The 16,357-nt window shown below is 51.3% G+C and overlaps 2 protein-coding genes across 6 annotated transcripts in view; one reads left to right on the plus strand and one right to left on the minus strand.

Annotated features, from left to right (window-relative positions):
• Nucleotides 1–5,109, minus strand: part of LARGE2 (LARGE xylosyl- and glucuronyltransferase 2) — a 42,053-nt gene extending 36,944 nt beyond the window's left edge. Inside the window, exon 1 of one of the 3 annotated variants that reach the window (XM_077286913.1) lies at nucleotides 4,896–5,109. The gene's annotated coding sequence lies outside the window, so the exon portion shown is untranslated. The remainder of the gene's footprint in view (nucleotides 1–4,895) is intronic. The other 2 variants (XM_077286914.1, XM_077286911.1) reach the window with 2 other exon arrangements.
• Nucleotides 5,110–8,916: 3,807 nt separating this feature from the next.
• Nucleotides 8,917–16,337, plus strand: PEX16 (peroxisomal biogenesis factor 16). Of its 3 annotated transcripts, XM_077286920.1 has the most exons (12): nucleotides 8,931–9,107; nucleotides 10,232–10,267; nucleotides 11,443–11,519; nucleotides 11,749–11,882; nucleotides 12,026–12,126; nucleotides 13,514–13,591; nucleotides 13,668–13,817; nucleotides 13,934–14,006; nucleotides 14,731–14,850; nucleotides 15,322–15,386; nucleotides 15,467–15,537; nucleotides 16,028–16,337. In XM_077286920.1, exons 1-11 carry the CDS (start codon nucleotides 8,981–8,983, stop codon nucleotides 15,523–15,525), a joined length of 1,020 nt encoding a protein of 339 aa, XP_077143035.1. In that variant the 5' UTR covers nucleotides 8,931–8,980; the 3' UTR covers nucleotides 15,526–15,537; nucleotides 16,028–16,337. The 3 variants fall into 3 exon arrangements, with proteins under 3 accessions (XP_077143034.1, XP_077143036.1, XP_077143035.1); XM_077286919.1 differs by having other exon boundaries at nucleotides 8,917–9,107; nucleotides 15,467–16,337; XM_077286921.1 differs by lacking the exon at nucleotides 13,514–13,591 and having other exon boundaries at nucleotides 8,930–9,107; nucleotides 15,467–16,337.
• Nucleotides 16,338–16,357: the final 20 nt, after the last annotated feature.

Genomic DNA, 16,357 nt, shown 5'->3' on the forward strand with positions numbered 1-16,357 from the left:
CTGACTGTCTGCCTGCCGCTGTCTGACTGTCTGCCTGCCGCTGTCTGACTGTCTGCCTGCCGCTGTCTGACTGTCTGCCTGCCGCTGTCTGACTGTCTGCCTGCCGCTGTCTGACTGTCTGCCTGCCGCTGTCTGACTGTCTGCCTGCCGCTGTCTGACTGTCTGCCTGCCGCTGTCTGACTGTCTGCCTGCCGCTGTCTGACTGTCTGCCTGCCGCTGTCTGACTGTCTGCCTGCCGCTGTCTGACTGTCTGCCTGCCGCTGTCTGACTGTCTGCCTGCCGCTGTCTGACTGTCTGCCTGCCGCTGTCTGACTGTCTGCCTGCCGCTGTCTGACTGTCTGCCTGCCGCTGTCTGACTGTCTGCCTGCCGCTGTCTGACTGTCTGCCTGCCGCTGTCTGACTGTCTGCCTGCCGCTGTCTGACTGTCTGCCTGCCGCTGTCTGACTGTCTGCCTGCCGCTGTCTGACTGTCTGCCTGCCGCTGTCTGACTGTCTGCCTGCCGCTGTCTGACTGTCTGCCTGCCGCTGTCTGACTGTCTGCCTGCCGCTGTCTGACTGTCTGCCTGCCGCTGTCTGACTGTCTGCCTGCCGCTGTCTGACTGTCTGCCTGCCGCTGTCTGACTGTCTGCCTGCCGCTGTCTGACTGTCTGCCTGCCGCTGTCTGACTGTCTGCCTGCCGCTGTCTGACTGTCTGCCTGCCGCTGTCTGACTGTCTGCCTGACTGTCTGCCTGCCGCTGTCTGACTGTCTGCCTGCCGCTGTCTGACTGTCTGCCTGCCGCTGTCTGACTGTCTGCCTGCCGCTGTCTGACTGTCTGCCTGCCGCTGTCTGACTGTCTGCCTGCCGCTGTCTGACTGTCTGTCTGCCTGCCGCTGTCTGACTGTCTGTCTGCCTGCCGCTGTCTGACTGTCTGTCTGTCTGCCGCTGTCTGACTGTCTGTCTGCCTGCCGCTGTCTGACTGTCTGTCTGCCTGCCGCTGTCTGACAGACAGACAGACAGACAGACAGACAGAGACAGACACAGACAGCGGCAGACAGACAGACAGCGGCAGACAGACAGACAGCGGCAGACAGACAGACAGCGGCAGACAGACAGACAGCGGCAGACAGACAGACAGCGGCAGACAGACAGACAGCGGCAGACAGACAGACAGCGGCAGACAGACAGACAGCGGCAGACAGACAGCGGCAGGCTGACAGACAGCGGCATGCAGACAGACAGCGGCAGACAGACAGACAGCGGCAGACAGACAGACAGCGGCAGACAGACAGACAGCGGCAGACAGACAGCGGCAGGCAGACTGACAGACAGCGGCAGGCAGACTGACAGACAGCGGCAGGCAGACAGACAGACAGACAGCGGCAGGCAGACAGACAGACAGACAGCGGCAGGCAGACTGACAGACAGCGGCAGGCAGACTGACAGACAGCGGCAGGCAGACTGACAGACAGCGGCAGGCAGACTGACAGACAGCGGCAGGCAGACAGACAGACAGACAGCGGCAGGCAGACAGCGGCAGGCAGACAGACAGACAGACTGACAGACAGCGGCAGGCAGACTGACAGACAGCGGCAGGCAGACTGACAGACAGCGGCAGGCAGACTGACAGACAGCGGCAGGCAGACTGACAGACAGACAGACAGCGGCAGACAGACAGACAGCGGCAGGCAGACAGACAGCGGCAGACAGACAGCGGCAGGCTGACAGACAGCGGCATGCAGACAGACAGCGGCAGACAGACAGACAGCGGCAGACAGACAGACAGCGGCAGACAGACAGACAGCGGCAGACAGACAGCGGCAGGCAGACTGACAGACAGCGGCAGGCAGACTGACAGACAGCGGCAGGCAGACAGACAGACAGACAGCGGCAGGCAGACAGACAGACAGACAGCGGCAGGCAGACTGACAGACAGCGGCAGGCAGACTGACAGACAGCGGCAGGCAGACAGACAGACAGACAGCGGCAGGCAGACAGCGGCAGGCAGACAGACAGACAGACTGACAGACAGCGGCAGGCAGACTGACAGACAGCGGCAGGCAGACTGACAGACAGCGGCAGGCAGACTGACAGACAGCGGCAGGCAGACTGACAGACAGCGGCAGGCAGACTGACAGACAGCGGCAGGCAGACTGACAGACAGCGGCAGGCAGACTGACAGACAGCGGCAGGCAGACTGACAGACAGCGGCAGGCAGACTGACAGACAGCGGCAGGCAGACTGACAGACAGCGGCAGGCAGACTGACAGACAGCGGCAGGCAGACTGACAGACAGCGGCAGGCAGACTGACAGACAGCGGCAGGCAGACTGACAGACAGCGGCAGGCAGACTGACAGACAGCGGCAGGCAGACTGACAGACAGCGGCAGGCAGACTGACAGACAGCGGCAGGCAGACTGACAGACAGCGGCAGGCAGACTGACAGACAGCGGCAGGCAGACTGACAGACAGCGGCAGGCAGACTGACAGACAGCGGCAGGCAGACTGACAGACAGCGGCAGGCAGACTGACAGACAGCGGCAGGCAGACTGACAGACAGCGGCAGGCAGACTGACAGACAGCGGCAGGCAGACTGACAGACAGCGGCAGGCAGACTGACAGACAGCGGCAGGCAGACTGACAGACAGCGGCAGGCAGACTGACAGACAGCGGCAGGCAGACTGACAGACAGCGGCAGGCAGACTGACAGACAGCGGCAGGCAGACTGACAGACAGCGGCAGGCAGACTGACAGACAGCGGCAGGCAGACTGACAGACAGCGGCAGGCAGACTGACAGACAGCGGCAGGCAGACTGACAGACAGCGGCAGGCAGACTGACAGACAGCGGCAGGCAGACTGACAGACAGCGGCAGGCAGACTGACAGACAGCGGCAGGCAGACTGACAGACAGCGGCAGGCAGACTGACAGACAGCGGCAGGCAGACTGACAGACAGCGGCAGGCAGACTGACAGACAGCGGCAGGCAGACTGACAGACAGCGGCAGGCAGACTGACAGACAGCGGCAGGCAGACTGACAGACAGCGGCAGGCAGACTGACAGACAGCGGCAGGCAGACTGACAGACAGCGGCAGGCAGACTGACAGACAGCGGCAGGCAGACTGACAGACAGCGGCAGGCAGACTGACAGACAGCGGCAGGCAGACTGACAGACAGCGGCAGGCAGACTGACAGACAGCGGCAGGCAGACTGACAGACAGCGGCAGGCAGACTGACAGACAGCGGCAGGCAGACTGACAGACAGCGGCAGGCAGACTGACAGACAGCGGCAGGCAGACTGACAGACAGCGGCAGGCAGACTGACAGACAGCGGCAGGCAGACTGACAGACAGCGGCAGGCAGACTGACAGACAGCGGCAGGCAGACTGACAGACAGCGGCAGGCAGACTGACAGACAGCGGCAGGCAGACTGACAGACAGCGGCAGGCAGACTGACAGACAGCGGCAGGCAGACTGACAGACAGCGGCAGGCAGGGGCAAATCATATCTTGTGTTACAAATATCAGCAGCTCGGCTTCCATTGAAGTGAATGTGATCTGAGCTGCAGTACCGAGAACGGCCACTACACAGTGTATGGCGCTGCAATTCCTTTTTCCGGACACTTTGCACATCAAAGCCACCTTGGTTATTGATGGGGTTACCAGGTGTCAGACCCCCACCAATGTGATATTGATGACCTATTGACGACAGCAGGAGTGGGAGCAAACGGAGGCATTGGCAGGAGCAAAGGTGGGTGAGGGAGGTGAGGACAGAGGAAGAAACGAAGGTGGGTGAGGGAGGTGACGACAGCAGCAGGAGCGAAGGTGGGTGGTAGAGACAACTGTGGTGCGACAGTGAGACTGAAGAAGACCCCAACAGGGGCAGAAGTGAGGGTGGTTGGGGGTAAATCATTGCATGTAGAGATTTTTAATATAAGTTGCATAAATGTGTTGCAGCATCACATTGATCTGACCCGAGCAGACCCCGGCATCGTGGCAGATCCCACCATTAGTTGATGTTAATGGCCGCCATTACTACTATATTCTCCCTGGGACGTGTGACATAGAAAGGCGTCTGAGAAACATTGTAGATGTCGCCCACCTAACACACGTTCATCCAGCAGCCCCCCGCTCCGGTCCACTGTGCGGCACATCACTGGTGACATAGAAATATTGATTGCTGATCGATAACCGATCAATTAACTGATGATTTCCCTAAATGATTAATGGCAGACGGTTCAGTCCTGATATTTCTCTGTCCTAATAATCTGCTCTACTGTCGGCATTGTAGCTCTCCAGGACACAACAATCTTTGAGGTGTGTATACTTTACCCCCCTCCCCAGGTCCAGCATTGAGTCTTCGCCGCTGCTCCCAGCGTCTGTTATTGCCTGCAGCACTGACGTCACATCAAAGAGCGCTGCAGCCAGTCAGTGAGCTCAGTTGTTCTGCCTGAGTTGACTGCATGAGTTGCTGATTGGCTGCAGCGCTGTCGATGTGACATCAGCGCTGCAGACAATAATGAACACAGAGAGCAGCAGGGAAGACTCAATGAGAAAACAGTTTAAATAGAGTTTGAATCATGTCTCCTTTCAAATAAAATTATAAAAAAAAACGAAGAAAAAAACAAAAACCATTAGTAACGTTCTGATACAGAAACATAAAAAAAAAAAAAAACAGGAGGAAATAACGAAGGCACAAAATATAAAAAAAAATAAAAAATAAAATAAATTAAAAAAAAAAACAAAAACAAGGAGTCCGGGTAATTTCCTGTCAGATAAAGCTGGACACAACCGGTCCGTTTAATAAGAGGCGGCGTGCAGCATCCGTAGTGTAAATTACAGGCTGCAAGCTGTCAGCAGCCCCATGTAACAGTCCCATGCCAGCCTCACTGCCCACTCCATACACTACACCCCCATTACCTCCGGCTCCCCGGTCAGTGCGGTCGCTGCGCCCCCATCTCCGCCCGGTCCCGGGGTCTCCCGCAGTCACACACTCCGATTTGCAGCCATAAAGCGGATTAGCGCTGGAGACATTCACATCGATGCGCTCTGGGATCGTTTACAGCGTTCTGACTCAATCTCAGAGCGAGTGAAAGTTATGCGCCTGCGCAGTACGCTCGTATTGTTCCCAGGCTTGGCTTTCGATTAACTTGGCCTCTTAAAGGAGCCAGCCGGTACTTAAAAATATCAGTGTTTGAAATATCCAAAAGTAGGTATAGAAACACACATAAATACATAGATAATTAGTAAATATAACACCAATGTAGAAATATCTAGAAATCATATGTAACTAATATCTAAATAGGTAGATATATATAAAATATGTTCACCTGCAGCAATAGAATTTTTGCATGGAATTTCTTCTGCAATAAATTTACTAGATTTTTTCGCCAAACTTTCCAAATTCCATACATACAATTTACACAGGTAAGTGAAGCCCTTTGAATATAAGTCAGTGTGTTCCTGTCGGAGCGTGCGGCGTCAGGTAAGGTGACCCGTCATTAATAAAGGCCAAAAATCAGCTCAGCGCCATCGTATTCCCAATAATGTCCTCAATAATTGAACGCAGTTGAAAGAGATTTAATTAAATTGCTAGAAACAAAGGAATCTACACTGAGGGAAATAAATCACAACTAATGATGATTATGTCAGAATCAAGATGTATTGGATGAGCTAGTTATTTTGCGGGCTCCGGTGGCTCCTCCGGCCTCTCCCCCAACTCCCATAACACTCGCCCCCTCTATATGTACCCATCTGCTCAGTGTCGCCCCCTCTATATGTACCCGTCTGCTCAGTGTCGCCCCCTCTATATGTACCTGTCTGCTCAGTGTCACCCCCGCTGTATGTACCCATCTGCTCAGTGTCACCCCCGCTGTATATACCCGTCTGCTCAGTGTCGCCCTCGCTGTATGTACCCGCCTGCTCAGTGTGGCCCCTGTTGTATGTACTCGTCTGCTCAGTGTCACCCCCGCTGTATGTACCCATCTGCTCAGTGTCACCCCCGCTGTATGTACCCGTCTGCTCAGTGTCTCCCCCGCTGTATGTACCCGTCTGCTCAGTGTTGCCCCCTCTGTATGTACACGTCTGCTCAGTGTCACCCCTGCTGTATGTACCCGTCTGCTCAGTGTGGCCCCTGCTGTATGTACCCGTCTGCTCAGTGTCACCCCCACTGTATGTACCCGCCTGCTCAGTGTGGCCCCTGTTGTATGTACCCGTCTGCTCAGTGTCACCCCCGCTGTATGTACCCGCCTGCTCAGTGTGGCCTCTGCTGTATGTACTCATCTGCTCAGTGTCGCCCTCGCTGTATGTACCCGCCTGCTCAGTGTGGCCCCTGTTGTATGTACCCGTCTGCTCAGTGTCACCCCCGCTGTATGTACCCGTCTGCTCAGTGTGGCCCCTGTTGTATGTACCCGTCTGCTCAGTGTCACCCCCGCTGTATGTACCCGTCTGCTCAGTGTGGCCCCTGCTGTATGTACCCATCTGCTCAGTGTCACCCCCGCTGTATGTACCCGTCTGCTCAGTGTGGCCCCTGTTGTATGTACCCGTCTGCTCAGTGTCACCCCCGTTATATGTACCCATCTGCTCAGTGTGGCCCCTGCTGTATGTACTCGTCTGCTCAGTGTCGCCCTCGCTGTATGTACCCATCTGCTCAGTGTCGCCCTCGCTCTATGTACCCGTCTGTTCAGTGTCACCCCTGCTGTATGTACCCGTCTGCTCAGTGTGGCCCCCGGTGTATGTACCCATCTGCTCAGTGTCGCCCCCGCTGTATGTACCCGTCTGCTCAGTGTCACCCTCGCTGTATGTACCCGTCTGCTCAGTGTCACCCCCGCTGTATGTACCCATCTGTTCAGTGTGGCCCCTGCTGTATGTACCCATCTGCTCAGTGTCACCCCCGCTGTATGTACCCGTCTGCTCAGTGTGGCCCCTGCTGTATGTACCCATCTGCTCAGTGTGGCCCCTGCTGTATGTACCCATCTGCTCAGTGTCAACCCCGCTGTATGTACCTGTCTGCTCAGTGTGGCCCCTGTTATATGTACCCATCTGCTCAGTGTGGCCCCCGCTGTATGTACCCGTCTGCTCAGTGTGGCCCCCGCTGTATGTACCCGTCTGCTCAATGTCGCCCCCACTGTATGTACCCATCTGCTCAGTGTCGCCCTCGCTGTATGTACCTGTCTGCTCAGTGTCACCCCCGCTGTATGTACCCGTCTGCTCAGTGTCGCCCCCCCCCGCTGTATGTACCCATCTGCTTAGTGTCACCCCTGCTGTATGTACCCATCTGCTCAGTGTCACCCCCCGCTGTATGTCCCGTCTGCTCAGTGTCACCCCTGCTGTATGTACCCATCTGCTCAGTGTCGCCCCCCCGCTGTATGTCCCATCTGCTCAGTGTCGCCCCCCCCCGCTGTATGTACCCATCTGCTCAGTGTCACCCCTGCTGTATGTACCCGTCTGCTCAGTGTCACCCCCCGCTGTATGTCCCGTCTGCTCAGTGTCACCCTTGCTGTGTGTACCCATCTGCTCAGTGTCACCCCTGCTGTATGTACCCATCTGCTCAGTGTCGCCCCCCCCCCCCCGCTGTATGTACCCATCTGCTCAGTGTCACCCCTGCTGTATGTACCCGTCTGCTCAGTGTCACCCCTGCTGTGTGTACACGTCTGCTCAGTGTTGCAGCACCTGCTTGGTACCCCGGATGTGCAGCACATAATGGTAGAGAAAAGGGACAATGGTGGAGGCTGACAAGGGATATATGAGGCGCCCATTACAATGACTTGGACCCCCTGCGATGCCTCCTGGGGTCCCCTGTGTATCGGCCATATTTTCTAATGCAGTGGCCGGATCACTTGTTGTGATCTTTAAATATTGCTGCACAAAAAGACAAATTGCAGCCGAAAAGTGGAAATGCTGCGAAGACCAGAAATATTGCACTTATTTGTCCCCAGTTAATAAAATGCACCTAATAAGTGAATGAGAGAGAAGGTAATGGACAAACCGCGGACGACTCCAAGAAATGTTGTCATTTTGATTTTTTTTTTTTCGTTTTAATGTTCAGTGTACGGCGGATGTTTACATTGGATCCTGGCACTTGCCCGGAGTTCACTGACACCAGTCCTGGGCCAAACCCTAGTGTTGTGACACCCGGCACCCCAGCTTTTTGCTGCTTCCGTGGTGGCAGGATATACAGTGTATGGAGCTGGAACAGCACAGCTCCATACACCATGCAGTGGCCGTTCTCAGGGACTGCAGCTCAGCTTCTATCGAAGTCAACGTGATCTGACCTGTAGTACCAAGAACGGCCACGACACAGTGTATGGCGCTGTTTTAGTCACCCAGCTTTCCTAGACCGGCCTAGTTGTGCAAATTACACTGACCTACCTTAGGCCTGGAGTTGGTGACCGTATAAAAATCACCCGAGACATCGCTTACTGTGGTCTGGTTTATGCAGAAAATTCACCCTCGAAAAAAAAACGGATAAAACACAAATCTTATCCAACTGGTCTTTCATTCAAAAGAGATGAGACGTAGTAAAATATATATATATATATAAAGTGCTGCGGAATATGTTGGCGCTATATAAATAAAAATAATTATTATTATCATATGTGTGAATAAGGAAAATCAGCGCTGCCCTCTGCTGGTCACAACGTGGCTCACAGAGAGCCCCCAAAAAAGGTACAAAAAAAATAAAAATAAATACATGAAAAATAAATAAATAAATGAAAAATAAATAAATGCACCAATATCTTTTTTTGTGTGTGTGTGTTTTTTTTTTTTTTTTAATTAATTCCTTCTCCTACCCTCGGTGAATATGGGGATTTGCTCTACATGCAATCTCCATAAATAATAGAAGCCGAAGTACAAAAATGTATGAATAGATGCACAGATGACAATGACAGGGTTAATCCGGTTGCATTTGGCCCCATAAGTCATGCGCAGAGGATGAGGGGTTAATACTGCCTATGCTCCGCCCTTGCAGGGGGCAGGCCCTGACCAGGAAGAGAAGGGGCAGGATGGCAGCCGGCTGCTGGGGGAAGCTGCAGGAGCTCACACACAAGTACAGGGAGTTTGTGGTCCAGAACCCCACAGGGGCCACACAGGTGGAGGGGGCAGTGCGCATGCTCTCTTACCTCATTGCAGGTGGGTGACAGAGGGGGGGAATGTCCGGAGACTGTGACTTGCACCGCGCCATCGAACCTTCACCCCGTCACCTTACACACTGAACCTTCACCCCGTCCGCTGCGACAATGGGATATTAAGGACATGGCTGCATCTGGTCCTGGGAAAGCTGGGTGACTGCCAATATGGCCGCCAGTGTCTTACAGAGAGCATCATTCACATTGGTAGATGTACGGTGCGTGTCTCCATGTGCGATGTGACCCCGGCTGACATCAGCGGGAGAACTCACCCCCTTCACATAGGGCGTACTGGGGGGCAGCGTCAGGACCTGGGTCCGATAGCCGAGACCGGAGCGAGCCCTGATCGCTGCCATCTGAACGCCGCCGTCAATCACTGTCAGCGCCAATTAAGTGATCGAGTCACAAAACCGCCCTGCTCCCAGTGACCCGGCCACGGTGTGATGGGGGTGGGAGAAAGGCTCCTGAAGACCCCGGTCACCGCTGCAGCCACATACTGAAATATGGCAGTTTATGATCGCTAGTTTATTTTCTGGAGGAGGGAATAGAGAAAGAAAAAAGTCTAAAACCAAGAATTTTTTTTTACTTTATATATATATATATATATATATATATATATATATATATATATATATATATATATATATATATATATATATATATATATATATATATATATTTTTTAATGTTTTTGTTTTTTAAAAAAAAAAAGTTTGCATCGCCCCCTTCCCTTTCCCAGTTAAAAAATAAAGAAATTAAACCTATTTGGTATCGCCGCCGTAAAAGTCCGATCTGTGAAAACATCAAATCTACGTTAAACGGCTAAAATAATAATTAAAAAAAGGCGAAAAAATTCAAGATGGCCGCCGTTCACTGATGGCATCTGTCCAAAAGAACGCAATCAAAAGCCTTAAATTGATATACGGTAACGAAGAAAATAACAGCTCTCCACCAAAAAAAAACAAAAAACGGACCGGTGACTGAAAAATAAGTTACAAATTTCTGAAAATGGCGACAAACAAACTTTTTTTTTTTTTCTGAATTTTTTTTTTTTAATGTTCAATCTGTGTGAGAATTCTGGTGAGAAACGATTTATGCCTCAATTTTATTATTTCTTTATATTTTTAGGTCGCTTTACAGATTCCCATGAATTGTCCGAGCTCGGTGAGTGCATGTGTGATATATAGGACCATGTATTGATGCTTACGTAGCGCTGACATACTCCACAACACTGTACACAAGCTGTCATCGCTCATCAGTTTCCGATGCTACATCGTATCATGGTGCAAGTGATAGGGGTCCCCGTGTGTCCGGTGGGGTCCCCGTGTGTCCAACGGTGTCCCCGTTGTGTCCGGTGGGGTTCCCGTTGTGTCTAGCTGTGTTCCCATTGTGTCTAGTAGGGTCCCGTTGTGTCTAGCTGGGTCCCCGTTGTGTCCGGTGGGGTTCCCGTTGTGTCCGGTGGGGTTCCCGTTGTGTCTAGCTGGGTTCCCGTTGTGTCTAGCTGGGTTCCCGTTGTGTCTAGCTGGGTCCCCGTTGTGTCTAGCTGGGTCCCCGTTGTGTCTAGCTGGGTCCCCGTTGTGTCTAGCTGGGTCCCCGTTGTGTCTAGCTGTGTTCCCGTTGTGTCTAGCTGTGTTCCCGTTGTGTCTAGCGGGGTCCCGTTGTGTCTAGCTGGGGTCCCGTTGTGTCTAGCTGGGGTCCCGTTGTGTCTAGCTGGGTTCCCGTTGTGTCTAGCTGTGTTCCCGTTGTGTCTAGCTGTGTTCCCGTTGTGTCTAGCTGTGTTCCCGTTGTGTCTAGCTGTGTTCCCGTTGTGTCTAGCTGTGTTCCCGTTGTGTCTAGCTGTGTTCCCGTTGTGTCTAGCTGTGTTCCCGTTGTGTCTAGCTGGGTTCCCGTTGTGTCTAGCTGGGTCCCCGTTGTGTCTAGCTGTGTCCCCGTTGTGTCTAGCTGTGTCCCCGTTGTGTCTAGCTGTGTTCCCGTTGTGTCTAGCTGTGTCCCCGTTGTGTCTAGCTGTGTCCCCGTTGTGTCTAGCTGTGTCCCCGTTGTGTCTAGCTGTGTCCCCGTTGTGTCTAGCTGGGGTCCCGTTGTGTCTAGCTGGGGTCCCGTTGTGTCTAGCTGGGGTCCCGTTGTGTCTAGCTGGGGTCCCGTTGTGTCTAGCTGGGGTCCCGTTGTGTCTAGCTGGGGTCCCGTTGTGTCTAGCTGGGTTCCGTGACTTGTGCCGAGTTTTTGTGGGCCGCGTTCTCCGGCGCTTCGGTTGTTGCGACGCTCCCGTTCACCAGCGCTATGCTGGGATGTAGCGGCGCCATAAAACTTCGACCAATGTTTCATCATTTATCTCTTTTTAGTTTACTCATCCTCCAATCTCCTGGTTTTGCTCAATGATGGAATCCTAAGGAAAGAATTCCTGAAGCCGCCCCCCACTGTAAGTGTCACCGACAAGGTTAGAAAAACATGGCTGCTTTCTCTAATAGAAGAGCGCCGCCCCTGTGCTCAGGTTGTGTACAGTATTGCAGTTTGGCCACATTCGTCTCAATGGCTCTAATCTGTAATGTCAGACACGAGCCCTGGGGGTGGGCGCTGTTTTTTGGGTAGGACCAGCCTTGTTTTCTTTTACTAACCCCACATAACCCTTTCATTTACCTCTGTCACAGGATGGTCCAAAGCAGCGTCTTAAAAATTGGTTAGGAGTCCTGGAGAGTTTGGAAGTTTTCATTGAGATCGGATCGGCACGTGCCTGGGGAGACCAAATCCGCTGGGCGGCCATACTGGTTATACAGCTGCTGAAGTGAGTATCATCACCTACCTTTTTTAGGCTTGTTGGCGCAAAAATGTGAACTTGATGGCAGCCTCTGTAGATGGCGCCTTGGTAGCCATATTGGTTGTCACACTGGCTTCCTAAAATTGAGCGTCTTTTCTCTTTCCCATCAGGGCGTGTCTCCGTATTGTGCTGCTTCTGTGGTATAAGTCCGGGATCCAGACCTCTCCCCCCGTGACCCCACTAGACCGAGAGGGAGACCTCAACCAGGCAGGTCTGGCGTCATGTTGTGCGTCCTTTTAAAGGGGTTTTCTGGGAAACACTTTTATTTTATCTCGTTAATGACTAGGTGCATTCTTCATTAATTTCTAGTTTGGGCATTCAAACCAATCATTTATTATGTATGATTTTCCCTATATCACCTCCTGATCACATTCTGTACACTGAACACACGGTCTCTGCCTACTTTCACTCTCACAATCAGTGCCCCTTTCTTTGCCTCCCTTAAAGGGATCCTGTCGGGAAGATTTTTTTGCAGATGCAAATGATCCGGCTGCATAGGTCCGAGCACAACAATAAAAATAGTTCCTGTCTTGTAGTGATCTGATGAGCCAGTGCAGAGAAATCGAGCCAAATGCAAATCAGCCTGGAGGTGCATTGGGGGTGTGTCATCATACTCAGTGCACAGACACGCCATTATTGCACTTTAAGACTGATTTGCATGGCACTTTTTAAAGCTTGATTTCTCAGCGCTGGCACATCGCATCACTGCAAGACGGGTACCCTTTTTTTTTTTTTTGTATTATGACCTATACAGCCGTACCTATGGTTTCAGCACTAAAATCTGTTCCCTTTAATGGGATACATACAAGCTTTATCTGTAGTCTGTCGTGGTGAGCGAGCGTGCCCGGATAAGGTGTTGCATACTCGGGTTTTCAGCGAGTGTCTTCGGCGTGCTCGAAAGATTCATAGAATGGTAGAGTTGGAAGGGACCTCCTGGGTCGTCTGGTCCAACCCTCTGCTCAAAGCAGGATTCACTAAATCATCCCAGACAGATGTCTGTCCAGCCTCCATTTGACTTCCATTGAAGGAGAACTCACCACCTCTCGTGGCCGCCTGTTCCACTCATTGATCATCCTTTACTGTCAAAAAGTTTTTTCTAATATCTAATCTGTGTCTCCTCCTATTCAGTTTCATCCCATTGCTTCTAGTCTTTCTTTGTGCAAATGAGAATAAAGATGATCCTTCTACAGTGTGACAGCCCTTGAGATATTTGTAGACAGCTACAAAGTCGCTCAAGTCCCCGCGGCTGCATGTCTCACGGCTGGTCGACAGCCACAACACATACAGGGATTGTCTAACAAACAGACCATCCATGCATGTGTTGCAGCTGTCAAACAGCCATGAGACATACATGCAGCCGTGGGGACTTGAACGTATTTTTTAAACACGCCGAAGACACTCGGTCAGCACCCGAGCATGCTCAGATAACGCCTTATCCCAGCACTCTCCCTCATCACTAGTCTGATGCTTTCCATCAGCAGATCCAGTCTCCACATCAACATCAAATGCGTTCTGCAGTTTTGCAAAAGTAGTGACGAATATGCAGAGCAGCGTCTCCGACCGCTCACTGCTGTTTTATCTCGTAAATTTGCTTTCAGGAGAGGAAAGCGATGGAAAGCAGGACGCCTGTTTTGTGGGCAAGCGCTCAAGCCGCGCGGTGCGATCCCTCAGTGACAGTAAGGACTCGCTTACAATGTTAATTGTCCAGGATGTTTATACACTATACAGATAACTGATTTATTTTATTATAAGCCCCCTCTGGCCGTAGTCGGTATTGGAGAAGCCCCCATGTCCCAGAGCAGAGGCGAGACGGACACCATGAAAGGAACGGAAAACCTTCAGATCTGGGCGCGCTGGGCACCGTCGCCGAAACGGTTCACATCCTGCGGCCCGTTACACACTGTATCCTTTAGTTTTCAGAGAAGTCAGCAAATTGTCTGCCATCGCTCCCATTCTTTCTTTCTCATCCCTTCCAGTCTGATTTCTCCACTATTGCACCTTAACCCTTTATTTTACAGTGGCAAGCTTGGCTGTATGGGGTCAGAAATCGTGGAAGCCATGGTTGTTGGCCGCTGCATTGGATGTTGCAAGGTTAGGATCCACCATCGGATATTGGACACTTTCGGGGGCATGTATTTTTGGATAAAAATAATTTTTGCTACCGAGGCTCATTAAAAAAAAAACGTTGCACCGTTTGGCTTTTACAGGCTTTTCTTTCCCTTCTTATTAGGGGGCAGTCAGACGTCCGTATTACTCGGGGGAGGAGCACAACTTCGGACTGGCCGGCGGCTCTCCTGACCCGAGTGCGGTGGCATGTATTCCTATGCAGCGGACACGCTCAGGTCAGGAGAACAGACGGACAGTCTGAGGTTTGCGATGTGAAATACGGCCGTCTGACTGCGCCTTACTGGTTGCAAAATGAGTTACCTGAGAATCCATTCTTTTTTTTTTTTTTTTTTTTCCTATGATCACATGAAAGTTCATCCCAACTTTTATGTTATCTGTGGTCATAAATTAGTATAAAGGCGCGATGAGTTACAAACCTCATATCAGAACAAGCTCACTGATGGAGTCTCTGGTAACTTTGTCAGCATCCAGCAACATGCAGGGAAACAGTCAGCAAAAGCTAAATTTCTAATGAAACCCAATTGCAAAAATTAATTTTAGCCCCAAATATTTGCATTTAAAAAAAAATGTCCCCCAAGTGTCCAGATTTGTTTTTTTTAAAAGGAAAGCTGTAGTTCCATTATATAAGAGCTGCTGCAGGGGTCCCAGCCAGTTCATGGCCATGATGTGGATGTTTCCCCTTTTCCAGCCTGTCCGTGCTGCGTGACGTCCACCATCTGAGCAGCAGGGAGCGAGGAGAGCTGCGGAGAAGAACCCTGCTGTTACTATATTATCTGCTGCGCTCCCCTTTCTATAACCGCTACACTGAGTGAGTATCCAGCATACATACGAGCCTGTACGGAAGCGTCCGCATCGCATATGGCAGGCCGAAATATGGCGCTTCTAAAGCTGTTGTCTCGTCACAGATTATCCTTTTAAAGAAGGTTATGCCATCACGTGATGATCGTTGGGGTCTAGCCTCTAGGATACATGGATGGACGAACCAGGCACTGGCCTAACGTTGCACCCTCTGGTTTACCTGCAGAGCGGCGCTCTTGGCCACCTGCTGTGGAGGGAACTGCAACTGCTCCATCCACTTTAATGGGGGCCGCCGAGCAGAATGGCCAAGAGCGCTGCACCCATTTTATTCTCTGGACCCACCGATCATAACGTGATAACATATCTTAGCAGTATCCCTTTAATATGAGCGCTGCTCTGGGGGCTCTTACATGGTGGCCACTGAGATAAATGTCGTTTTCTGCAATGTATTTGCTCATGGGACTTCGTTTCATACTGACAGAATTCGTCTGCTGCTCCTCCTCCGGCTCTTGGGAGACTACGTCCCGGGTCTTGGTTTGGTGGCACGTAAGTGGCATGATATATGCTGTTCTATGGGCTAGGTAGCTCCCCGGGGTCCGTATTTTCATCCTCTCGTTCCTGTGAAGGTCCTCTGATGGATTATCTACCCGTGTGGCAGAAGATTTACTTTTACAACTGGGGATGACGGACTCGGGAGGTTGGTCTGGACCCTTCCACTAGGTGATACCAGCACGGCGTCGGCGCCATCGTGGCTCAGAAGACGTTTCTGACTTGGCTCCTGGATTTTTCCCATATTAAACTGTGACTTTCATAACTGATGAGATTTTCTACTCTAGTCAGTGACGTGAGAGCGACTTGGACCGTTGTGATCACTGGGATCCTTTTGTAAACTCCCGTCATGATTTACTTCCTATGTTGTGCATTACGATTTCCAATATTAAATGGATTGGAAAAACATGGCAGCTTTCATCCAGAAGCAGCGCCCCACTTGGTCTAAAGGATGGGACAGGTATTACAACTAAACCCCCGTTCAAGTCAGTGCTATAGTGGTGCTGTTTCTGGAAATAAGCAGCCACGTTTTTCCGATTTCTCACAACCCCTTTGAGGTTTTATAGCAATTATAATAAATATTTATTCAGAATTTCCTTGTTGATTATGTTCCCATGTTTGATTATATTATTTAACAGGAACGTTGGGACCCCCCACGACCCCCAGCAGAATACAGTGGTGGCCAGATTGTGTGGCGCTGCTCTATTCCTGTTTCACGATGGCGAAGACCCTCAGCATTCGGCGATTTATTATATACCCTATATATCACTTTCAATGTTGGGAAGAAATCTTTTGAATGTGATTGGAATAAAAACTTTTGACTCAAAACTACATTTTTTTTTTTTTAAAGTGATTACAAATGTTATTTTTTTAATCTATATATTGTAAGGTGGTCGCCTCTTGTATAATAATGAGCGATTGCAAAATGTATAATTTGGCCGATTATAGAATAAAAAAAAAAAAAAGAA

Source organism: Ranitomeya variabilis, chromosome 2 (genome assembly GCF_051348905.1).
Source record: "Ranitomeya variabilis isolate aRanVar5 chromosome 2, aRanVar5.hap1, whole genome shotgun sequence".
Classification (NCBI taxonomy): domain Eukaryota; kingdom Metazoa; phylum Chordata; class Amphibia; order Anura; family Dendrobatidae; genus Ranitomeya; species Ranitomeya variabilis.